Source organism: Hippopotamus amphibius, chromosome 9 (assembly GCF_030028045.1).
Source record: "Hippopotamus amphibius kiboko isolate mHipAmp2 chromosome 9, mHipAmp2.hap2, whole genome shotgun sequence".
Lineage (NCBI taxonomy): Eukaryota > Metazoa > Chordata > Mammalia > Artiodactyla > Hippopotamidae > Hippopotamus > Hippopotamus amphibius.
In genome coordinates, this window is record NC_080194.1 from 102116551 (window position 1) to 102142719 (window position 26169).

At 38.2% G+C, this 26169-nt stretch overlaps 1 protein-coding gene across 15 annotated transcripts in view; it reads right to left on the reverse strand.

Moving 5' to 3' along the window:
* Positions 1-292: 292 nt before the first annotated feature.
* The window catches only part of ELMOD1 (ELMO domain containing 1), a 97662-nt gene continuing 71785 nt past the window's right edge, over positions 293-26169 (reverse strand). For 11 of the 15 annotated variants that reach the window (XM_057747433.1, XM_057747442.1, XM_057747431.1 and 8 more), the window contains 5 exons: positions 22247-22380; positions 19478-19546; positions 15981-16031; positions 14698-14831; positions 293-1489 (listed from right to left, as the gene is read on the reverse strand). In XM_057747433.1, the coding sequence (XP_057603416.1) occupies positions 1317-1489; positions 14698-14831; positions 15981-16031; positions 19478-19546; positions 22247-22380 (561 nt within the window). In that variant the 3' untranslated portion in view covers positions 293-1316. Of the gene's footprint in view, positions 1490-4728; positions 4907-4954; positions 5633-14697; positions 14832-15980; positions 16032-19477; positions 19547-22246; positions 22381-26169 lie in introns of those variants that run through there. The other 4 variants (XR_009055355.1, XR_009055354.1, XM_057747443.1 and 1 more) reach the window with 4 other exon arrangements.

The following is a 26169-nucleotide window of genomic DNA, read 5'->3' on the forward strand; positions in this document are numbered from 1 at the left end:
TGTCTGTCTTTGACATTTTACCTGCTCATGTATTTGCATATTCAGAAGCTGTACCAGCACAAAAATATTAAAATGAAATTCACTATACACTACATTAGAATGACATGTAATTTATTCATAACTGAGTTAAGCAGTACTCAAAATTCACTTAAATAAGCAAGCGATTACACAAACATCTAATAATACTAAAATTGATAGAAGGTATAAAATACCATGGGTATGAAATGCCATGGTAAATACTATTCAACAGACTACAATGATAATTCTAAACTAAATCATGATTTTTAAAGTGATTACAAGCAGTTCTGAAATGATTTGATTTTGTTCCTCTTCCAAACAATTTACTTCTTCCACTGATAAAAGACAAGGTCATTAGTTTCAAGAAATATTACAGAATGACATAGCTCAGGGTCTTCTCTTGCAACACATTTTCTTGCAAATTGTTTTTTAATATTACCTCTTGACATAGACAACAAACCAGCCAGCACTCAGTGCCCCAAGCGAAGCTGCCTGGATCAGAACAGTGCTAGGGTGTAACTTTGAGTTCAGCAAGAGGCAGGCAGTGAAAAAGCTTTTGCAGCTTTTGCAGTATGCATACTTCTTTTCTGAGGCTCCAAGCATCATAAACATATTTAGGCATCCAAGCCAGTAAAATTATGGGAATGAAATAATTTGATGTCCAGATAACTATGCTACAGTTACAACTGGGGGTAAATTACAATATAATCCTGTGGTACTTCAAACAAAAACAGCACCTACCTAAATTTGCTTGTAAGCCTCGTTACATTTTCATGAAATGCAGTGGTGTTTGCAAGAATGATGTGTCTTATCATGTGTCTGTTTGTATTATTTTAAAGTCTTATACTTTACTGGAATTAAGTCCAAGCATGAACCTGGCTTGAAGAGCTAGCAGCTGTAGTCATGAAACGTATCAATAAATTAAAATGCTTTAACAGAACAAGATTCTGCTAAATCTTTTACATATAAAATACAGCTAGAGAAATACAATTCTTCAATGCTAAATTATGAGGGAGAGAAAAACAATTTAAAAAAATAGAAAACTCTCTCCATCCCGGGTGTCAAGGCAAGATGTAACACTGAATGATGCCATAATATGAGCCGTTGCTGGGCGATAGATACTCCAGAAACTGTGGTATCTGGGGATCTGGGAATTATGACCAAGATATGAAAACACTGTACCACCAGGCATGCATACAACCACTGTTGCATCCAGTGTGTGAGCTGGGACCTAGGCAGAGATCTAACACAAGGACGAGGCAGTATTCCGGGGTACCCGTTAACACCAGCATGGGTGACTACATGTTGATTAAACCTTCCGAGGCTGCGAAGTGTGGGCACAGTGCCATATCTGGGTTCTGTAGCTGCTTTATGATCCTCTTGCGGAACTTCTCCCGCACACGATTAAATTCCATTATGTCCATGGGGTCCTCTTCAATCCAAAACTTATGAAACTCGTGCATCAAATAGCCTGTTAGAAGACAGTCACAAGAATGCGAGAGAAAAAAATCCTTAATCATATTCAAAATCACCCTGAATGCTGAAAGAGATGTCAGACCAAATAACAGCAACCACGGCGCTCAAAGACGAGACCAAAATAGAGCAAATCTACTGTTAAAAGTTATTCTTTAAAACCAGTGCAGTAGAAGCTACCAATCTGCAAGATTTTTGCAGTTGGTCCTAGGATTATTCTCACTCTTCTCAAGCAGGAAGAAAGATCAATTCTGCCATGTCTGGAATATGAATAACATCTGGAACATATTCTGAAAGGTTGACAGTAACTACTTCGTTCTTCACCTCCTATTTTAATTAACATGATGGCCTGATTTTTCAAAATTACTCCATTTAGCCTTTTTTCTCTTGATATTTGATTTGAGTATAGTTTTAAATTACCCTGATGAATCAAACAAATGCATTCTGACAATCTGAGACAATAAAAACTGTAAATCAACTCTGAACAATACAGAGTGGTCATTAAACTACAGGAAGTTGTTAATAAGACATCTTTGTTCTGAAGCATAATTTCATATTCAAATACCTTTTTGTCTCAAAAATGTTACCTGGATTGGGAACATTTTTGGAGTAAATGGTAAGTATTTGATATGAGAACCTACTTATTGTATTCTGTTTCCCCACTGTGCCCCTCCCTCCACCACATTTAGAGTTGAAATGTGAATAGATTTTTAAAAAGAAAATCATAGGATATTTGCATTTAGTAAAGCAAAAGCAAGTTCAAGTGTCTCTTTATATAAGACAAAAGTATTTAAGGAAATAATACTAGTTAGGAAAAAGGAAACCAAACATTACACAAGCTTTACTTTGTCTTAACATTAGAAGGCAGTAGAAGATACTTCAGAGGAAGGATTCTGGAGCCAGGAACCTGACTTAAATCCTAGCCCTTCACTTTCATGGGAAGGAGTAAGCGGCAGAGATGACAGAGGGCAGGGGAAGAGAATTTTGGAACAAATATACTCAATTCTAATAGTAAAAAAAATTCAGCAGCTTTTGTTTTTCTGGTAGCTAGCTCTTACGGGATAACATTTAACATAGTTCCATAAACAGATTTTTAAAAATGTTTATTCATATCTCACTATAATACAAAATTAGAAATGACCTTCCTTCCTATCCCCAACACACAGCTACCAGATGTGGGTCTACTTCCACAAACTTACCTGATTACTCACTCATTACATTGTTAAGTATGCTTGTACATCTTTAAGTATATGGTCTCTCTCTTCAACTATAGGAGGAAGGGTAGTAAGGAGAGAGAGAATTTATTTTATTTTTTCTTTGGGTTGACTCACTTCAGGCTTGGACTGTCTCTGGGCTCTCTACACACACTAACACATTAGGTTAATCTGTGTTAACACAAGTTAACGTACTGACTGCTTTTAACATCTCAGATGGGGACACATACCAACCCTCTCCCAAATGCCTCTGGGCTATACCACAGGCCCACTGCCACTGTAGTGGGAACGTGACCATATCAGAGAAGCCCCAAATCAGAGATGTCAGCAGCTCAGGAGCCATCCACCTGTCTCTGCTCCATCTGATGCCTGGATTCCCTGTGGCAGACCCAGCCTTGAACTTTTCTGGTGACAACACTGACATTAGCCTGGTCCATGAATGAAGAACCTGATTCTTTAGAGGCTGTTTCCCACATTGGACCAAAATTTCTTGCCCCATATTTCTTAGAACAAATTCAATCCTTCTCCAACTCAAGCATTTGAAGTGCCCTTTATGCTGTAAGGTTAAGCATCCCCATTTCTTCTTACCATTTCTCTTATGCCATGACCTGGAGTCTATTTATCACCCTGGTTGTTTCAGTGCACACCCACAGAAACTGTTCCCTCTCATCTCAGTATCTTATTCAACCAAAAGAATTCAATCATCTATCCATCCTAAAGTATCTCAAGAATGGCATGAGGTACTTTAAAAAATGAAGACCCTCTCAGAGTCAATCAGACATTGTAGTTCAGTAAGATGAATCTTACGTCACTGAAGTTTGAGATCCATTGGTTTAGAAGATGCCCTCTTTTTAAGTTCCACTGTTTTTTTTCCTAAATGTTATATTTTTTATGGTTCTAAATAAAATCTATGATGATTTATAATTTCTTCTTCCCTTGCTAATCAAAATACACACATAATTTTCCTGACTTTGCCTCTGAGCTCAAATAAACATAACTGATCTGTTTTGTATATAGAATCAGGTTTCCAATACTGATGAATTAAAAGCATCTCACTGGTATCTCATGATTAATAAGTTATTCACCCCTATTGACAATAATAAACAGGCACTGTGAAAAACTCTTTAATGAGGAATTCACTCTAAAGGTGATCTAGGGTAGCACAGAGTTTTAGAAGAATACAGATCCATTTGGTTTCACCATTTTTCTACATTACATGCAACTATAGGAAAACATTTTGAAAGGTTTAAAAGACAGGCTAAGATAAGAGTAGAATGGGGAGGGGCAGTTAATAACCTAACACCATCTCCATCCTCTCAAAGCTACAAAAAGTCAAGCTATAAATCTTATAAACTGATTCCCTGGGACTCTCTTTCTTTATCCCATCAGAAAAATAATTAGACACTGTATAACAAGACTTTTATCAAAATGTAGAAATGGTGGCTTGGCTTCCAGGGTACGTATCATAATCATAAAACTGCACTCATTTATATAACATTATAGGGTGTTCTTAAATCCACCTGGCCAATGGATCAGTTGGCCCATTTGCCAATTAACAAATACGTAACACAGAGGTCCCCACCCTTTTTGGCATCAGGGACTGGTTTCATGGAAGACACTTTTTCCACGGATCAGGGCCGGGGGGATGGTTTCAGGATGATACAAGTGCATTACATTTATCATGCACCTTATTTCTATTATTATTACATGTGATATATAATGAGATAATTATACAGCTCAGCATAATGCAGAGTCAGTGGGAGCCCTGAGCTTGTTTTTCTGCAACTAGATGGTCCCATCTGGGGGTAATGGGAGACAGTGATACCCAAAGTGTGCTGCTATAGTCTACTCTGTAATCTCGTTTTGGTTGCTGTCACTGCAGAAAACTCCGCTTCACAAAGATAGGACGTTGGAAATGGAAGCAAGCTTTTCAGTGCTTTAGTGGCAATCTCCGGATATTCCAAGATAATCGCCTTGACTTCAATCCAGAACATATAGAGATTTGATGTTGTCTCAAACATACTTTCAAGACCACTGTCACGTGCAATCTCAAGCAGTTGATCCTCTTCTAGCAAAGTCGATTCACCAGGCTTATTCACAAATGGGTCGCAGATCCATTCCTTTCCAGTTCAGGGGTCTTTTGTGGTTGGGAGGTAACGCTCAAACTCTTCTGAAAGCTGAGATAGGTGACCATGCATCAGCTGGAAGAAAGAAGGCCCTGGCTCAGTCTCTTTCAAAATCTCTGCTAATGTTTGAAACCTGTCAAAAATCCCAATGTTCCCTCGTCACCCCCATAATTCCAGTTTGGCTTTGAATGCAGCCACTTTATCTGCTGACTTGAACACAGTTGTCATTCTCCCTTGAAGTGACAGACTGAGTTCATTGAGCAGGTTGAATATGTCACACAAGTAAATTTTGTGATCCTTTCTGTGTCACTGAAATGTGCTGCCAGTGATGACTGTTTTTCTAAAAGAAATCTCTGGAGCGGCTCTTGTGACTCAAAAACTCTGGCCAGTGATCCACCTTAGAAAGCCATCTCCCTTCTATGTATAAGAGAAGACGTGCGTGCTGTGCGCCCAGAGCTGCGTGAACAGATGTGAGTTAAGGGCATGTACTTTAACATGGCTGATGATTTTAATCACATCCTGCAAAACGTTGTTAGGGTCAGGTGACACTTTTCGACTAGCCGGCATTTTTCTATGGATGACACAGTGCGTAGACTCACATTCAGAAGCGACCTCTTTGACCCAAGTAGTGAGACCAGAAAGCCATGCAGTCATGGCAGCCGCTCCGTCCATGCATTTACCAACACAAAATGACCAATTCAGTTTTCCTGATATGTAATCATTCAAAGACTTGAATAGTTCTGCAGCTGTGGTGTTGGCTGGCAACAAAAGTGCACATAACATATCCTCATGCACATCCTCCTGAAAAAATACATCACATGAAAAGACGCATCACTGCCATGTCAACATCAGTAGACTCATCAACCTGTACTGTGTACCATGGCAACTCATTAATTCTCTCTAACAATTGTGCCTCGGTACCCTCTGCTATTTCATCAATTTGTCTAGTTATGGTGCGAGCAGAAAGAGGAACACGTGCCACCTTTTGAACTGCAGCCTCTCCTAAATGTTCACGACAAACGTCCTTAGCAGCAGGCAGGATCAACTCCTCACTGATAGTAAAGGGCTTCTTAGCTTTAGCAATGTGGTTAGCCACTGAGAATGATGCTCTCAGTGCAGACAGACACATCTGATGCAGTGGTGGCCTTCAATAATTGCTTCTGTTCTTTGTGTTCACGTTTTTTTATTTTGAAAAACTCCAAAGACTTGACTTTCAACGCAGGATGCTTGGTCTCCACGTGGCGAAGCAGTTTTGAAGGTTTCATGGCTTCATTGGATAGCTGGTCGCCACATATTATAGAAAGCGAGCTTGGAGAATGTGAATCACCAGTTGCAATGAACCTGTAATTTAAGTAGGACTTGATATTTTCTTTTAAATGCAGCTTTCTTTTTGTTGGCAGTGTTAGAGTCTTCTGCTGTCTCATCATTGGGTCTTTCCCCCTTTCAAAGAAGACCTCCAGCGACGTTTGTTTTTTCACTCATTTTGGCTAGGGTTAGCTTGTGGGCTTAGCAAAACGGTGACTGAGACAAGTGCGCAGTGTGGTAAAGAAGCACAGACGGAAGTGGTAAATAAGATAATAGGCGGGTCCCGCGCAGACTGAATAAGTGCTGGATTCTGACTTAAAGCCTGCCACCAGAGGCAGCTTGTCACTTGCTGCTCACTGACGGGGTTTTTTTTTGTTTTGTTTTGTTTTTTAATTTTATTTTTTTGGGGGGTACACCAGGTTCAATCATCTGTTTTTATACACATATCCCCATATTCCCTCCCTTCCTTGACTCCCCCCCTCGAGTCCCCCCCACCCTCCCCGCCCCAGTCCTCTAAGGCATCTTCCATCCTCGAGTTGGGCTCCCTTTGTTATACAACAACTTCCCACTGACTATTTTACAGTTGGTAGTATATATATGTCTGTGGTACTCTCTCGCTTCGTCTCAGTTTCCCCTTCACCCCCCGCCCCCTCCCATACCTCGAGTTCTCCAGTCCATTCTCTGTATCTGCATCCTTGTTCTTGTCACTGAGTTCATCAGTACCATTTTTAGATTCCGTATATGTGAGTTAGCATACAATATTTGACTGACGGGGTTTTTTTTTTTTATTTTTTTTTTATTTTTATTTTTTTATTATTATTTTTTTTGGAGGGTACACCAGGTTCAATCAACTGTTTTTATACACATATCCCCATATTCCCTCCCTTCCTTGACGCCCCCCCCTCGAGTCCCCCCCACCCTCCCTGCCCCAGTCCTCTAAGGCATCTTCCATCCTTGAGTTGGACTCCCTTTGTTATACAACTTCCCACTGACTATTTTACAGTTGGTAGTATATATATGTCTGTGCTACTCTCTCGCTTCTTCTCAGTTTCCCCTTCACCCCCCGCCCCCTCCCATACCTCGAGTTCTCCAGTCCATTCTCTGTATCTGCTTCCTTGTTCTTGTCACTGAGTTCATCAGTACCATTTTTAGATTCCATATATGTGAGTTAGCATACAATATTTGACTGACAGGGTTTTGATATGAGTCTGCAAACGATTTATTATGGTTTCTGCAGTCAGATCTCTCTGCTAATGATAATCTGTATTTGTAGCCACTCCCCAGCCCTAGCATCATCGCCTCAGCTTCCCCTCAGGTCCTCAGGCATTAGAGTCTCATAAGGAGCCCGCAACCTAGATCCCTCGCATGTGCAGTTCACAGTAGGATTTGTGCTCCTGTGAGAATCTAATGTCACCACTGATCTGACAGGAGGCGGAGCTCAGGTGGTGATGTCAGTGATGGGGAGCGGCTGTAAATACGGATGAAGCTCCGCTCACTCACCTGCTGCTCACCTCCTGCTGTGCGGCGCGCTCCGGGTCCACGGCCAGGGGTTAGAGACCCCTGATGTAACAGATATAAGAAAAAGGTAGAGTTCTTATGCTCCCCAAGTCTCAGTTTCTTGGAGAGGGACCAAGGTAGGCAATTTCAGATGATGATTTGTTAGCTAAGGAAGCTAACAAAATGGCATGAAAAGCAGAAGGAGGAAAGAGAGGCCAGGCTACTGCTTATAGTCTCTTATTTAATTCTTACAACAGCTTTATGGAATAGGTAATGTAGATAAACCTTCACTTTACAGATGAGGACACTGGGTTTACAAGAGATATGTGAATGGTACACAATCACACAATTACAGCTGAAAGCTGGAAGCCAGGACCTGAAGTCAGCTGCCTTTTCCAGTCTACTCTTTTCTTCTGTTCTTATTCCTACTGAATAGTTCCTTATTTTGAAGGTAAAGAAAAGCTAACTCTTTTTTTCTCTTCTGGCCATTGTACCGCCTTCTGCTCACTACACCTAACCTTACTTCATTTCATTGCAGCTGCATGTTCAGTGGAGCTTTAGTTTGAATGGAATTTTCATAGCATACTGCCTTGGCAATGCAGTGCTCACTGAATAATAAAGTCAAAATGTAGAGCTATCATCTTCCTATATTCTTTCACCTAGATGAAATACCTGTTTGGAATACTAACTTGGCTTTCCAGCCCAAGACTGCAGCATATTTGTTGTTGCTTGAATGTGTCTTGGTTTTGCTTCACTGCATTCGGTTAGTAGACAGCAGAGACATACACAAGGACACAGGTAATTGCAAGAATATTACAGAGGAGACGTGCAAAACTGATCATGTCTGATAGAGGAACAACGAATTCAGGGCATAGTTTGCTTCATCTAGAGAGTCCCTGTGCCTCACCCCAATCAACAGCAGGGTTGCTACTGTTTCTAAAACCTGGTAAGGGGCTTAAAAAAAAAAGGTCATCCTACTGCATGCTTACTCATCCAGGTTAGGATTCTCTTGGAAGCCTATCAATTCAGGCCAAGGCCAATTTTTTTCAGAGTAACTAGGCTTCCTTTCTCCTGAAAAGGACATCAGCCAATATTTTAGCCTTCTACCCATCCATGCATCTAACAAATATTTACTGAGCACCTACTGTGTACCAGGTTCTGTCCTGTGGATACACTCATGAACAAAACAAATGTTCCTGTCCTTATATGTCAATTCCTAAGATTCTATCTTTGATTCTCTCCGGCAAGAGCTCCCCCACGAGTGGCTCTGATTTTTCCCTTAATGCTAATGAATCCAAAATCTGCCCTTGTAATTCTTCAGAGTGCATAACCTTACATTAGAATGCCCACTATTTCCCAAGAAGAACCCACCCCTGGTGCACCTAAAGATAAACTCATTCTACTTTCCCTCAGAACTGCTTCCCTGGCTTCCGTAAAGAGCATGGTAAATTCAGAACAGGATAAGTACGAGGGCTACAGAAACAAAGCAAGGGGCCTTATTTACCTACATTCATGCTCTTTCAAGTGGCTTAGAAAAGCCCTTTCAAGATATCCCCTCCCCCATTCCTGCTCTTACCACTGTCACCTCCAGACCCCCCTCCTTCCACCCAAAGCCCTACGCTCTGTTCCTTGAGTCCACCATGCTGCTTGTTTGTCTTGTGGCCTTTGCTGGTGCCCTTCCCTCTGGCTGGACCACTGGGCCACCATTGCTCTATTTCCTGCTACTCACTTTTCAGGTCTCACAGAAAGCGGTGCTTACTTTAGGAAGCTTTCCTTGACCCTTAGACTGAGTGAGATTTCATTCCTTCAAAAACAAAATTCTTCTCCCTTTGTCTAAATTATTTGTTTCGATGTTGGTCTTCCCCAACACAGAATCCGATCTGTAGTGAAACCTCAATACTATTTGTTGGAAGTGGTCAGAATCATTACAGGAGTAAATATAATCATCTAGCCATCAAAGTAGGAGCTGTAATCACAAATGTAAGGAACTTCCATTTTCCATTAACAATTAATAAAAGTGTATGCGTATATATATATATTTTTAAGCTCTTTACTGGAGTATAATTGCTTCACAATGCTGTGCCAGTTTTTGCTGTACACCAAAGGGAATCAGCTATATTTATACATATATTCCCATATCCCTTCCCTCCCATGACTCCCTCCTGCCCTCCCTATCCCAGCCCTCTAAGTCATCACCCATTACCGAGTTGATCTCCCTGGGTTATGCAGCAGCTTCCCACTAGCCATCTATTTTACATTTGGTAGTGTATATATGTCAATACTACTCTCTCACTTCGTCCCAGCTTCCCCTTCACCCCATGTCCTCAAGTCCATTCTCTACATCTGCATCTTTATTCTTGCCCTGTCACTGGGTTCATCAGTACCCTTTTTTGGATTCCATATATATGAGTTAGCATATGGTATTTGTTTTTCTCTTTCTGACTTACTTCACTCTATATGACAGACTCTGGGTCCATCCACCTCACTACAAATAGCTCAATTTCATTCCTTTTTATGGCTGAGTAATATTCCATTGTATATATGTGCCACATCTTCTTTATTGATTCATCTGTTCATGGGCATTTAGGTTCCTTCCATGTCCTGGCTATCATAAACAGTGCTGCAATGAACATTGTGGTACCTGTTTCTTTTTGGATTATGGTTTTCTCAGGGTATATGCCCAGGACTGGGTTTGCTGGGTCATATGGTAGTTCTATTTTTAGTTTTTTAAGGAACCTCCATACTGTTTTTCATAGGGGCTGTACCAATTTACATTTCCACCAACAGTGCGGGAGGGTTCCCTTTTCTCCACACCCTCTTCAGCATTTACTGTTTCTAGATATGTTGATGATGGCCATTCTGACTGGTGTAGTTTTGATTTGTATTTCTCTAATGATTAGTGATGTTGAGCATCATATACATAGAGTCAAATAGTTTAATGAGTCTTGTTACAAAGAGCAAACAAAAACCCAGCAGCACCTTCTGTCCTAATTCCTGCTTCCTTAAAGGAACATTTAGCTCTTTCAGCTGATTCTTTGATTACTGACCCCCATAGCTCTAAATAACATATTTCCATTGCTTGAGTTTTTGACTTCCCTCATCTTGAAGATTGTCTTCTCCTCTCCTCTTCTCTGATAGATTTCCTGGTTTCTGGACCCCACTTCTTCCTCTTAGGATTACTCTCTTATTTTATGGAAAAATATCCTTCAGGAGCTTCCTTATAAAGGTACAAGATGGTAAAATGTTTAAGACCTTGCACTCAAAAAAATGTGTTTATTCTACTCCCACACTTAACTGGCAAGTTGGACCAGGTATAGAATTCTAAATTGGAAATCATGTTCCCTTAGATTTTAAATAATATTCTCAAATTTTTGAAGACATTACTCCACTGTCTTCTAGAATACAATGTTGTTGTTGAGAAGTCCAATGTCATGTTGATTTCCAATTCTCTATGTGACAAATTTGGAAATTTTTAGAATCATCTCTTTCCTATGCCATAAAATTTCACAATGATATGGACGTGAGTGTGAATCCATTTTAATCTATGATGCTGGTGCTTACACGTTTAAATATATGAAAAGTCATCCTTCAGTTCTGAGTATTTTTAAAATTTATTTCTTTGATTCCCTCCCCTTAGTTTCAGTGCTCTTTTTTCTGGCACTCCTATTATAAGATGTCCAAGAATGGTACTTTAATTTCTCAACCTTTGTTTTCTGTTTCATTTGTACTTTTTGTTCTACCTTCTGGAGGAGTTTTCAGCTTTATCTTCTAACCCTTCAGCTATCCGACTTTTAATCTCTAAGAGCTCTCTTCTGTTGTGTGGGTGTTCTTCCTATGTGACCCTGTTCTTGTTTCACAGCAGCAATTTCTTCTCTTATCTCTTGGGGATATTAACAATACATATTTTTTAAAGCTCTTTATTGGAATATAATTGCTTTACACCGTTGTGCCAATTTTTGAGGTACACCAAAGTGAATCAGCTGTATTTATACATATATCCCCATATCCTCTCCTTCCCATGACTCCCTCCCACCCTCCCTGTCCTGGCCCTCTAAGTCATCACCCATCATCGAGTTTATCTACCTATGTCACGCAGGAACTTCCCACTAGCTGTCTGTTTTACATTTGGTAGTGAACAATATATATTTTTGAAGTTTCTTCACTCTGCATGGTTTCTTTTTTTTTGATGTGGACCATCTTTTAAAGCCTTTATTGAATTTGTTACAATATTGCTTCCATTTTTTATGTTTTAGTTTTTTGGCCGTGAGGCATATGGGATCTTAGCTCCCTGACCAGGGATCAAACCCACACCCCCTGCATTGGGAGGCAAAGTCTTAACCACTGGATGGCCAGGGAAGTTCTGGTTTCTGTTTCTTTACAGTGGCTTTATTTCTGCCTGTTTTAGACTCTCTTTCTTTTTTGAGGCTTTCCTTACTGTTTGTATTATCTAAGGATGCTTAAGAAATTACTCCAAAATTCAGTGGCTTAAAACAACCCTTTTAACATACTCATGAATTCAGTGGGTTAGGAATTCAGAAAGCGTATAGGAGGGATGGATCCACAATGCCTGGAGTCTCAACTAGGAAGATCTGAATGTTGGGGGTGACTTGACAGCTGGTGGCAGGAATCATTTGGAGGCATCTTCACTCACAAGTCTAGTGGTAGATGCTGACTGCCAGCTGGAACCTCATCCGGGGCCGTCAGTCAGACTACCTACCTGGACTTCTTCACAACACAGAGGAATCAGATCCCCCACATGGTGGCTCATGCTTCCAAAGGCAGCTCGATCCCTGATCCCCTGATCTCCAGATCAAACCCTTTTCTTTTTTCAAAAAAATTTTTATGACATATAGTTGTTTTACAATGTTGTGTTAATTCCTGCTGTACAGCGAAGTGATTCACTTATACATATATATATTCTTTTTTAATATTCTTTTCCATTATGGTTTATCATAGGATATTGAATACAGTTCCCCATGCTATACAGTAGGACCTTGTTGTTTACCATTCTATACATAATAGTTAACAACTGCTAACCCCAACCTCCCACTCCATCCCTCCCCCAACCCCCTCTTTCTTGGCAACCAAAAGTCTATTCTCTATGTACCTGAGTTTGTTTCATAGATAGGTTCATTTGTGTCATATTTCAGATTCCACATATAAGTGATATCACATGGTATCTTTCTTTCTCTTTCTACCTTACTTCACTTAGTATGATAATCTCTAGTTGCATCCATGTTGCTGCAAATGGAATCATTTCATTCTTTTTTATGGCTGAGTAGTATTCCATTGTATACATGTAATACACCTTCCTATCCACAGATGAAAGCCTTTTTTTTTTTTTTTTGGGGGGGGGTACACCAGGTTCAATCATCTGTTTTTATACACATATCCCCGTATTCCCTCCCTTCCTTGACTCCCCCCCACCTCGTGAAAGCCTTTTTTAATGTAGCCCTGGAAGTCACATAGTGTGAATTCTGCTTATTCTATTGGTCAGCGAACTGGTCAGTCCAGTTGGGCTGGGATGAGAGGAACCAAAAAAACCTACTTTTTAATGCGAGGAGTGTCAAAGAATTTGAGGACATGCTAACTCATATATATGGAATCCAAAAAATGGTACTGATGAACCCAGTGACAGGGCAAGAATAAAGATGCAGTTGTAGAGAACAGACTTGAGGACACTGGGTGGGGGGCGAAGGTGAAGCCGGGATGTAGTGAGAGAGTACCATTGACATATATACACTACCAAATGTAGAATAGCTAGCTAGTGGGAAGCTGCTGCATAACACAGGGAGATCAACTCGATGATGGGTGATGACTTAGAGAGCTGGGATAGGGAGAGCGGGAGGGAGTCGCGGGAGGGAGGGGATATGAGGATATATGTATAAATACAGCTGATTCCCTTTGTTGTACAGCAAAAACTGCCACAACAGTGTAAGGCAATTATATTTCAATAAAGAGCTTTAAAATGAAAAAAAAAATGAACTGGGGAACACTCTCCTGTGGTAGATTTGAGGGGGGAATGATTGCATCTTAACCATACTTAGAGAGGCAGACCTGTTTAGCAACTTATAAGCAGGGAAAAAAAAAAGGCCGAAAGAAACATAAGAAGAACTTTGAAATTTTCTTGCTAAGAAAGCTTATGTACGAGCCCCTCAGTGCAGTAAGCATGGTTTAAATGGCTTAAAAGATATTTCTCCTTTAAATTGCTCAGGTTGCTTGATGACTTGGTAGACTTTGCATGTTCCTCCAAACCAGTTTATGTCTAGCCTGCAAGGATCATAATGACACTCAGCTACATTTTAGGATTCTGCTTCTAAAATTAGAGAAGAGCATCCCAAAGCCCTACTACAGTCTCGGTCTTTATCTTCTGAAACCTCAGCACAACTACAACCCCGAAGGGTACCCCTTAGGCAAGGACAACATAAGGCTCTGGTTCAGGGTCAACAATACTTCCCTCTGCTACCACGTACACTTAGAAGGGGCTGCAAACACTACCCTCTGTAGCAGTAGTGGTAGCTGTAAAAGTAATACCCATGATATCACTCCACCACCACCTATCTCACCCACTAAACCACCACTAAATCACCTCTTTCCAGTGTTCACTGAGCACTAACTATGGGACTAGCTAATAAAAAACCTTTTCATCCTCATCTCATTTTACCTCCACAGCAGCTCTATGAGGAAAGGACTCATTTTATCGACGAGGTAGCTGAGGCTTAGAGATGGTAGTAAATGCAGATCTGGGAGTCCACTCAGGCTGTCTTCAGAGACTGCACTGTCAAGTGTTATGCTGAGCTGGATAAGAGGGAGAAAGACATCTACGATGTCTTTAAGTCAGATGGGAAGTTGATACACTGAGTATTAGGCAAGAGCTGGGAACCAAAAAAGATTTATGATGCCTGAAAACATGTGTAGGTTTTGAATGAGAAAACAAAATCGAAACCAAAGGAGGAAGTTCAAAGGCTCCAAAGCAGCCAAATCACAAACACCTCTCAGCTGCAACCCGTGCCTAGAGTGTTCTATAGAAACCTATATCAATAATTAAGCAGCCAGACACTTACAGAATGTTTGCTGGAAGTGAGATAATGTTGGAGCTTCTGGAGCGATGTTGTAGAAATGAGTTTTTAGAGCTCCGCTCACCAGTAGATTATATGCCAGATCAGTTATGTTGATGCCCACAATTGCAAATGAGTACCTGTAAAGTGCAAGCCATAACACCAAGTGTGTGTCACATACGGGAAGTAAGCATTTCAAAAAAATGATAATTTGATTTTTAAACTACTATTAAATTATCAGAGTGGCAGATTTCCCTTCCCTTCCCACCTTATCAAAACCCTGAATCTCATAAACTACCAGAAAATTTTAATAATGTATGCCAAGAGAATTGAGAGTTCACATGCTTTGACTTGGTAATTCCATTCCCAAATATATGACAGGAAAAAAAAAGGAAAATGACAAAGCTTTATACGCAAGGATGGTCATTTACAGCATTATTTATATGGCAAAGACATATAAACTATTCATATATCCTAAAGAAGATGACTGGTGAAATAAATTATGGTAATCTCATATAACGTATTACAGCTAGTAAAAACTATATTCCTAAAGATTATTTAAGCAGGATATAAAACATTATGTATAGAACAAGCCAAGTTTTATTATATACACAAAAATGTGCACAAAAAAAGGCTAGAGTGAAATACTACAAAATATTAATATGAGTATATTAGAGTAATATGATTAGGGTGATTTTTTTGTTTACTTTCCTATATTTTTGAAATTTTCTATAATAAATCATATATTACTTTTAAAATAAGGAAAAATGTAATTAGTATCTTAATACTCAGTGTACATTTTCTAGTTCATTTTCTACATGTCTATCCAAAACTAAGTGAAACTGAGTTCTTAAGCCCCCTCTGATATTATAAATCCAGCACATTAAAAAAAGGACTTCTCTGTTCAGAAATATTTTTGGTGAAATGGGGCATTATTTAAAAAAAAAAACTTCTAAAGTAAAATTTTAACTAATAGCTTGTTACTTGATAGAAATCCTTAAAAGAAGACTAGCAAATACAATTCCAAATTACGATTTGTGAAAATCATCTCCATACAGTTATAACTTTCTAAACCTCATCACTTGGTCACAGGCAAAGTAGTGTCATATAATCATACAAGTAAATCCAAAAACATATAAACAGGTCCTTTTCAAAATTCAACTGGATTATATATTTCCATCAGAACAAGTGGGTTTTCATCGCTTTCATTTTTTGCAGTGCTCTTAGGACATTTTTGCCCTGGTTCTGGCACTGACTGACAACCGTTATATATGCAGTCCCACACTCACCCAATTGCTTTATCCATCCTTTTCTTCTCCCATTCTGCTTTGCTGAATTTGCTGAATGAATGAATGAATAAATAAATAAGATTTCTCTAATTAGTACCTATTCTCTTTTAATATTTTTGTTAAAACTGTTGACTAGATGTGGGATGTTTGTAACTCAGTTATCAAACACTAATCAATTTGAATGTTAACTAAAAAGCCACAATACAATTTATATGGAGCTCAGAAATGGAATTATTTAAAGCCATGCTACTTACCCCTTATTCACTATAATACAGCAGTGAGAGACAGACATAAGGGCCAAACATACTCTTTATATTATCCATTAATTATCAAACAATACTTCCTCCGTGACACCTGGCCCAGTATCTCTCTCCTCTAGCAAAATGCTACCTCACTCTCTCATGACCCCTACTGCACTTTGTTCGGTTTTCCCTCAGGGTAATTACCCTACTCAGCCTTATTTGTGATGTCTGACACACCACAGATGCCAAATAAATGTTTACTGACAAATAAATAATTGAGTTAGTGAAAAAAGAAAGAAGGAAAGAAGAAAGGGAGGGAGGGAGGGAAGAGGGGAAGGAGGAACATATAGATTTTAAAAATTCTGTTCCAACAAGTGCTATGGCATTTCCTCTGGCTAAGCTAAGACAGCTCCATTTTAATCCATTTTTTATAATTTGAGCTTCTGAATAAGACTGAAGAAAGGGTTCTATAATAGAAGCATCCTGAAAATACTGACTTGCATCCTATTGCTTTGTGTACTTTCTTACTCTCCCTATTCTCACCACTTCCGCACTGCCAATGTCTTTTTGGTAGGCAGGAGCCACGTTGCACTCTTCTTTGTGGCCAATGTGACCTTTGTCCAGTTTTCTACACTAAACATTGTGGTTAGCCTTGGAACTAAATAAAATTTTAAAATGGGAGTTATTAATGAACATTTAGCTTCCATCTAAGTGGGAGAAAGGAGAGTTCTTTATAAAGCAATGCAAACACTACATTAAAAGACACACATGGAACACACACACACAAGCCCACAAAAACATGATGCAAAACTGGCATTTTACTTTATGTACTTTTTACTCTGTAAATTACGGTCTCTAATTCAAAATAACTGTCTTTAATTCATGTTAAAATAAGCCACTTCTTTTTAAAATGTAACTGCCAATTAACAAACCAACCAGCCAGCCAAAGAGGCATCAGGAGATTTTTACCTTAAAAGACTCACATCCAAACTAAAATGAGTTAGGTGTGAAGTTTCAGAAATTTTACATAAATAAATTTATAAGCACCTATCTTCTCTTCCACAAAGCTTTGTAACTACATAGTGTCTCTGTATTTTGTTAAATTAAATCTATCTGCATTGGAAATATAAAAGGCCAAATGACCTCCACTCATTTCATTACTTATAGGATATCCTGGCCCAAAAGAAGGAATGCCTCTCTTCAGGAAACACACACACACAACAAACAAACAAACAAACAAACCATCAAAATTCTCCCCTTAAACTTTAATCTACTTTTATCCCTCAAGTACTTCAGAATTCAGTAGGTGGATCTTCACAAGAGCAATAGCGTATAATGCTTGCTGAAGGGTAGACAGGAAAGACCTTTCCTTAGTGTCTATGGCTTCTCCCTGCTCAACACCTGGAATACTCAGGGCCGGAAAGAATTTATGCAGATATTGCAGTGGCTTCATAGATATTTCTTTCAGACAATGGAGAGGGAGAGTAGCGTTTTCAAAACATTCTGATTTGTATCCAAGTGACATTTACCATCAATTTGAAGTGGTTAATACTTGAACTTCATCTAGTCAATCTTACTGTAGATTGAGGGATAAAGTGTGTGTGTGTCCCCCTGCCACACACACACAAATGCTGGTCTCTTCTTAAATAAGAGTGATCACACAAACCCTCAAATAATTCCTCACTGGTGGCCAACACAGGATATACAATTATAAAGCCTTTCTCTAAGAATGGCTCATAGACAAAATTAATCCCTCTCCAATGGTTAACCAAAAAATATTTTAAGCTTATTGTCACTTCCCAAGAACCATGGAGGACTCATGCCTTCTAGCTGATGCTTTGCCAAGGAACACTGGTGTGCACAGACTCCCTGGCCAGTTTTAGCTGGAGAGGGTTCAGAGTCTCTACATTACAGAAATATGTAATTCAGACAATGTGGTCCAAAATCTAAAATAGTTTGATTTTAACCATGTGATATATGAAAAAAAGGGATAAGTGATTTTAGTGCTTTTCTCAAAGTAAATAAATGGTAAAGAAAATGAAAATTTACTCTTATAAAAGATTATAATGACAAATTTGGGAAGTATAGTATGATTTAATGAATCTTCACCAACTGAAGCGAGAATAAGTATAACAGTAAGAAGGGAGGAGAGCCCCAAAGTCAACCTGTTTATAGATTTTGAGGGTGGTTTGATAAAATTTGGGACTTATTTAGCAAACATGAATGCTACCAAGATATCTGTCATGCTGAGGAGAAAAAAGTGATACAAAACTATGACTACAAAATAGAAGAACTTATAATAAGAGTAACTAAAGCATGTATATACTCTTTATAATAATATAATTAGAAATATATTAATAGAAGAGTAAATTTGCTCTGTGCAACAAAATTCCCAAATAAAATGTCCCTCTCTTGGAGTACATGGGGTCAGAGATGTGTGGTAATGCATATGGCCTTCAGGTGAAGTTTCAAAATGTTTCTCCAACAGACATGGCAGTAGAAAGGCTCTTTGACATTTTCTATCAGGTCAGTCTATTCTGGCTTTTCCTTCACTGAAACACAGCACAAATGTAATAAATTACATTATATAAAAAGTTGGGAAATGTTTAGTTTTTGAAAATTTTTCATGAATTTATATTTCTTTAAAAATTCTTACCCATACTTATTCTAAAATAAAATAAGAGCAAGAAAAAACAAAAGCAAAGAAAAATACCTTATTTCCTCTTTAGTGATATCCCTTAATGTAACCAGTTAAAGAAAAAAATTTACAAAGGTAAATGAAAATGCAAGCAATTCAAGATCTACAATTTTGTTAACGGAAAAAAAAAAAAAAAAAAAAAGGGAGCCTCAGCAATTTTAGACTTTCTCACTTGGTCCCTGACGTCAAGACTTCCATTCTTCCCTCTATTCCTCCATTGTGGTCCCCTGTCTCTGAACTCTTTCTTCCATACTCTGCTTTCTCCTTCTTCTATCCCCACCTCCTCAATCTTCCTATACACCAGAGATATTATCAATCCCTTCAAGTGTATATCTCACTTGAAGAGTGCCACTTTACATCCTGAATCCTGTAACAAGTACCTGACATTTTAACCTTCTTTTTCAGCATTTGTCAAAAGGGCTTGTTTGAAAAAGCTTTAAGCCTCACTTCTGGTGGGCTGAGTCTCTTGAGAATCTCCTCAATAGAGCCATAGAGGAGATGAAATTAATTCTACCTAATCCACAAAGCCTAATCCACCTTTTATTTTCAACAATTACCTGCATTTTGGATGAAGAGAATCAGAGAGGACCTGCTGAGCTGCTGCAGCATCCCTTTCTGCAAAATACCTGCATTTGGAGGGAAAGAAAACCATAACTCCATACTTTTGAACACATTCATTTCAATCCACTTTGAGGCCATTTTGGATTCAGAGATGGACACCAGCATAAGCGTATCAATTGTTTCAGCTCCTGCAAAGAATGAATAGCTTTTCATAATAGAATTTTCCAAATATAATGGCAGTATAATAAGGTAGTTGTAAAAATCACAAAGATTTAGGAATGATTCCATTAGGTTTGAAAATTTAATTATGAATTACCATTCCCCAGAAAGCTAAAGATATTCTTACTAACGAGAATTGTAGGTTCTTATTAGGAAGGTAGAATGAGGCCCCTCAGAAGGCAGAAAAAGCCTGGGTGAAGGGACATGGTGAGAGGCTGTGACAGCCAAAGGGCAGAGAAAGGATGAGACTTGAGGAGGTGACAAAAGTTCAAATGCATTTTCTTGGAGAATGTTCATGGAATGTTAGAATTCTGGATAAAAATATTTTATGGAGCTTAGAGGTGTTAAAAATAAAAATTTGTTCTGGGAAGAAAGGGGCAATGAAGTTTCCTAACAAATACAAAAAGCTTACATACCCTCAAAAATATATAATAAAAAATACTTCATAAAAACAATTATAAAATACAACTATGTATAGCATATGTTATTTAATTTGATGTGTATATATTTACTGCATCTATCTAAAGGATAAAACAAGCTCTTAAATTTTCTCTCAGAAAAGTTAAAAGCTAGTTAGCAAATTTAGTAAACATGTCCATGATTATCAATGAAATCGAGTCCCTTCATACTTCTGTAGGTCATCTAGGTTTCTTCTTTTATAGCTTGTCTGTTCATATTTCTTGGTCTAGTATACCTTAAAATGTCCTCAAACAAATAAAATAAATAAGCCTACAGAGAATAATACACTGGACATGGATCCTTTATCATTTTTGTGAGCATCCGTCTTGGCTTTCTTTTTTAATTTATTTATATTTTTATTTTTTATTTTTGGCTCTGTTGGGTCTTCGTTCTGTGCGCGGGCTTTCTCTAGCTGAGGCGAGTGGGGGCTACTCTTTGTTGCGGTGCATGGGCTTCTCATTGCGGTGGCTTCTCTTGTGGAGCACAGGCTCTAGGCACGTGGGCTTCAGTACTTATGGCATGTGGGCTCAGTAGTTGTTGCGTATGGGCTTAGATGTTCCACAGAATGTGGGATATTCCCAGACCTGTGTCCCCTGCATTAACCACTGCGCCACCAGGGAAGCCCAGTCTTGGCTTTCTTTTAATTTTCTTTATGGTGGCTTATCTTATAGAAGGTTTCAGTTTTAATGTGTGAGATATATTGATTTTTCTTTTATACTTTGTGCTTTTTTGGTTCTTGTCTTTAAGAGATCCCCAATGCCAATGCAGGGGACACGGGTTCCATCCCTGCCCCAGGAAGGTACCACATGCCACGGAGCAACTAAGCCCATGTGCCACAACTATTGAGCCTGTGCTCTAGAGCTCGTGAGCCACAATTATTGAGCCCATGTGCCACAACTTCTGAAGCCCACACACCTAGAGCCCGTGCTCTGCAACAAGAGAGGCCACCGCAAAGAGAAACCCGTGCACCACAATGAAGAGTAGCCTCCGCTCGCTGCAACTAGAGAAAGCCCGTGTGCAGCAATGAAGACCCAACACAGACAATAAAATAAATAAATAAATAAATTTATTAAAAAAAAAAAGGACCAGAGAGCAAATCAGAAATAGAGACACAGACGTAGAGAACAAACGTATGGATACAAAGCGGGCAAAGGGGGGTGGGATGAATTGGGAGATTGAGATTGACATATATACACTATCGATACTATGTATAAAGTTGATAACTAATGAGGACCTACTTATAGCTCAGGGACATCTACTCAATGCTCTGTGGTGACCTAAATGGGAAGGAAATCCAAAATAGAGGGGATATATGTATACATACACCTGATTCACTTTGCTGTACAGTAGAAATTAACACAACATTGTAAAGCAACTATACTTCAATAAAAATTAATTTAAAAATAGATTTAAAAATAGATAAATAAATAAGATTACAAAACAAAAACAAAAAAGACCAGAGAGATATAATCACTAAGTGCAATGCACAGATCTTACATGGAACTGGATTAGAACAAAACAGCTGTAAAAAGACATTTTAAAAAGAATTGGGAAATTTAAATACGGTCAGGATATAGATGATACCAAGGAATCATTGTTAATTTTGTTAGGTGTAATAATGTCATTGGGGTTAATGCAAGGTAACATTGATGTCTTTTAGAGCTATACATTGAAATATGAAGGTGAAACAACAAACAGTATAGGATTTTCATTAACATACTTCTACCAAAAAAACAAGTGTTGCAAGTATTTCAAAATCTCAATAATTACTGAATATGGGTGATCACTATAAAGGAGGTTCTTTATAATCTCCCCTCTGTTTTTGTATATAACTGAAATTTTTCATAATAAAAAAGATTAAAAATAAAATTGAGATTTGCTTAAAAGAATCCATGAAGTTGGCCAGATAAAAAGAAGATGGTAGTAGCTTTTAAAATTTTATGAAACTGATTTCAAGTCAGAGGACTTGAGTGTTTTCCTGGAGTCTTTTGGGAAGTGGCTTTTGGGACTAAAACTCAACTTTGATATTTCCATATGAGGAGATCAGAACATCACTTTAAAACTCACCCATTCCTCATTTTACTTACTGTAAGTTGTACAGTCCCAAAAGTCCCATTCCTCTAAAATCTGTTTTAGGATCATCACCTTGGAAACCAATTTCACACCATTGCTTAGAAATCCGGGATTCCAGCGGAGTATTGGGCTTCAAGAATTTCCATAACTGAAGACAAGAAAAAAGTTAGTCTGTTGACATACACACATATAGTACTCTTTCTTCTTGACTCAAATTTAGTAAACTACATTATTAGGAGGAACTCTGGAAATCTGAATATATGCAAATACATTACAATAGAAGATCTGATCATCTTTCAATTATCTATGACAGCAGCTCTCAAAGTATCATCAAAAGACTTCTTGGAGGGACCCTAAGACCTTTTCAGAGAGCCTGGGAGGTAAAAACTATTTCATAATAAAACTAAGAGGTTAGTTGTCTTTTCACTCTCATCTTCTCACAAGAATACAGTGGAATTTTCCAGAGGCTGAATGACATGTGATGATGTCATTAATTGCTCTGAAGGCAATGGAATGTATACGTGTATATTTTATTGTTTTTAATCTTTCTGTTTTAGGTCTTAATCAGAAATGTGTGTGTGTGTGTGTGTGTGTGTATACACACCCACAATCTTCTACAAAAGATCTCTGGGGTCTTCAAAAATATTTAAGAGAATAAGGAGAAGGGGAGAAAAGGAAAAATTTTGAGGCTACGTGTCACTCAAATTCTCAGAAATGATTACCTCACTTTATAGCAAAACTTTTAACAGCATTGTTAATAAAAAGAAAAGTGCACTGACTTGAGTTTCATTTCTCATCTATAACAGGGGTGAGAGTAAACAATCATCACATAGCTGAACAAAGACAGATCAGTGATTTTCCTGAACAGCCCTCCAAGTTATTACCATCTTTAAGAGTTACCTAAAATAATCTAAATTATGATCAGTTATATATTTCAATGGACAAATGTAAACTCTAAACACTATGCTCTTCACTGCTTAAGAAACTGGTTGTACTTTTTAAACTTTCTATAGAAAGCTATGGCCATCATCAAAAAATCTAGAAACAATAAATGCTGGAGAGGGTGTGGAGAAAAGGGAGCCCTCCTGCACTGTTGGTGGAAATGTAAATTGGTACAGCCACTATGAAAAACAGTATGGAGGCTCCTTAAAAGCTAAAAATAGAACTACCATATGACCCAGCAATTCCACTCCTGGGCATATACCCTGAGAAAACCATAATCCAAAAAGAAACATGTACCACAATGTTCATTGCAGCACTATTTACAATAGCCAGGACATGGAAGGAACCTAAATGCCCATCAACAGATGAATGGATAAAGAAGATGTGGCACATATATACAATGGAATATTACTCAGCCATAAAAAGGAATGAAATTGAGCTATTTGTAGTGAGGTGGATGGACCCAGAGTCTGTCATACAGAATGTAGTAAACCAGAAAGAGAAAAACAAATACTGTATGCTAATGTATATATACGGAATCTAGAAAAATGGTACTGAAAACCCAGTGACAGGGCAAGAATAAAGATGCAGATGTCGAGAATGGACTTGAGGACACGGGCTGAGGGGTAAAGAGGAAGCTAGGACAAAGTAAGAGAGCAGCATTGACATATACACACTACCAAATGTAAAATAGATAGCTACTAGGAAGCTGCTGCATAACACAGGGAGATCAACTCGATGATGGGTGATGACAGAGGGCTGGGATAGGGAGGGTGGGAGGGAGTCGCGGGAGGGAGGGGATATGGAGATATATGTATAAATACAGCTGATTCACGTTGTTGTACAGCAAAAACTGGCACAACAGTGTAAGGCAATCATATTTCAACAAAAAGCTTAAAAAAAAAGTTAGACTCAGCACATATCATTACCTGAGACAGTGAGAAAGACTGAGACCCACAATTATATAAATATGTAATGTTCAATGTATTAGTTCTTTCTAGTAAATAAAGATGCACATGTAAAGAAATTTACTTTTTAGATTATTAATATTTTATATCTTCATTATAGACAGGGACAAATATAAAGTTTCCTATTACTCTTTGAGACATAATTCATCTTTTAAATTGCTAATAGTATAAAGCAATGTCCAGTGACAGGAAATACTAAAAAAAAAAAAGAATTGTAATCCATCAAAGTTCTTTTAGGCATTAATCTAAAATTACTTATTGTTCAAATGATAAAATATTTTATGTTTCAGCATAATAGGTAAATTCAATCTAAACAGTGACAGAAAGAAAGTAAACCTATCATGCTTGAAAGCAAAATATCAAACATTGGCATAAGAAATCTCTTTTTATATCATCCATATAAGAATTTGCCAGTGCTCTGTATTCGTCAAAACAGAAAAAGTTATTTATTTATTTATTTATTTATTTTTATTTTTTGGGGGGTACACCAGGTTCAATCATCTGTTTTTATACACATATCCCTGTATTCCCTCCCTTCCTTGACTCCCCCCCCTCGAGTCCCCCCCACCCTCCCTGCCCCAGTCCTCTAAGGCATCTTCCATCCTCGAATTGGACTCCCTCTGTTATACAACAACTTCCCACTGACTATTTTACAGTTGGTAGCATGTATATGTCTGTGCTACTCTCTCGCTTCATCTCAGTTTCCCCTTCACCCCCCGCCCCCTCCCATACCTCGAGTTCTCCAGTCTATTCTCTGTATCTGCATCCTTGTTCTTGTCACTGAGTTCATCAGTACCATTTTTAGATTCCGTATATGTGAGTTAGCATACAATATTTGTCTTTCTCTTTCTGACTTACTTCACTATGTATGACAGATTGTAGTTCTATCCACCTCATTACATATAGCTCCATCTCATCCCTTTTATAGCTGAGTAATATTCCATTGTATATATATACCACATCTTCTGTATCCATTCATTTGTTGATGGGCATTTAGGTTGCTTCCATGTCCTGGCTATTGTAAATAGTGCTGCAATAAACATTATGGTACATGTTTCTTTTGGGATTATGGTTTTCTTTGGGTATATGCCCAGGAGTGGGATTACTGGATCATATGGTAGTTCTATTTGTAGTTTTTTAAGGAACCTCCAAATTGTTTTCCATAGTGGCTGTACCAACTTACAGTCCCACCAACAGTGTAGGAGAGTTCCCTTTTCTCCACACCCTCTCCAACATTTGTGGTTTCCAGACTTTGTGATGATGGCCATTCTGATTGGTGTGAGGTGATACCTCATTGTGGCTTTGACTTGCATTTCTCTGATGATGAGTGATGTTGAGCATCTTTTCATGTGTTTGTTGGCCATCTGTATGTCTTCTTTGGAGAAATGTCTATTTAGGTCTTCTGCCCATTTGTGGATTGGGTTATTTGCTTTTTTGGTATGAAGCTTCATGAGCTGCTTGTATATTTTGGAGGTTAATCAGAAGAGTACTAAAAACTGAGAGAAAAGGTCTCCTTTAAAAAATCCTTTGGGAACTGATTTGGTTAATGCCACAGTGAAAACAAAACAAAACAAAAGAAAACAGATTGTTAAGCTCATAACATTCACCTGAACAATAACTGGAAGTAATCTCAGGGCACTACACAGTTTAAAAATATCTGGTTTCATCAAATGAATGGAGTCAAATGGCAATAGCAAGCATTTCATTTCTACAGCTAAGTTATAAACTTCGTTCATTCAGGGAATACTTAGTTTGGGGGAGTAAAAGTTTTGAATAATAAAATGCTTTAAAAATAAATTTTAAAAAAGAAATTCCATTTTAATAATTTCATGTATCACAACAGACTAGATTAATGGCTAAAAAGTGTTCTTAATTAAGTTCTTCATACTGTCTGCTTTAATAAGGGTCACTTTCACGGAAAATGAAAGTAGATTATGCTAAACCACTTGCATGAAGAGCTACCAAGTGTACACCTCCTGTAAGAATGCTTGAGTTACTGAATTCTCTTCTTTTTTTTTTTTTTAACT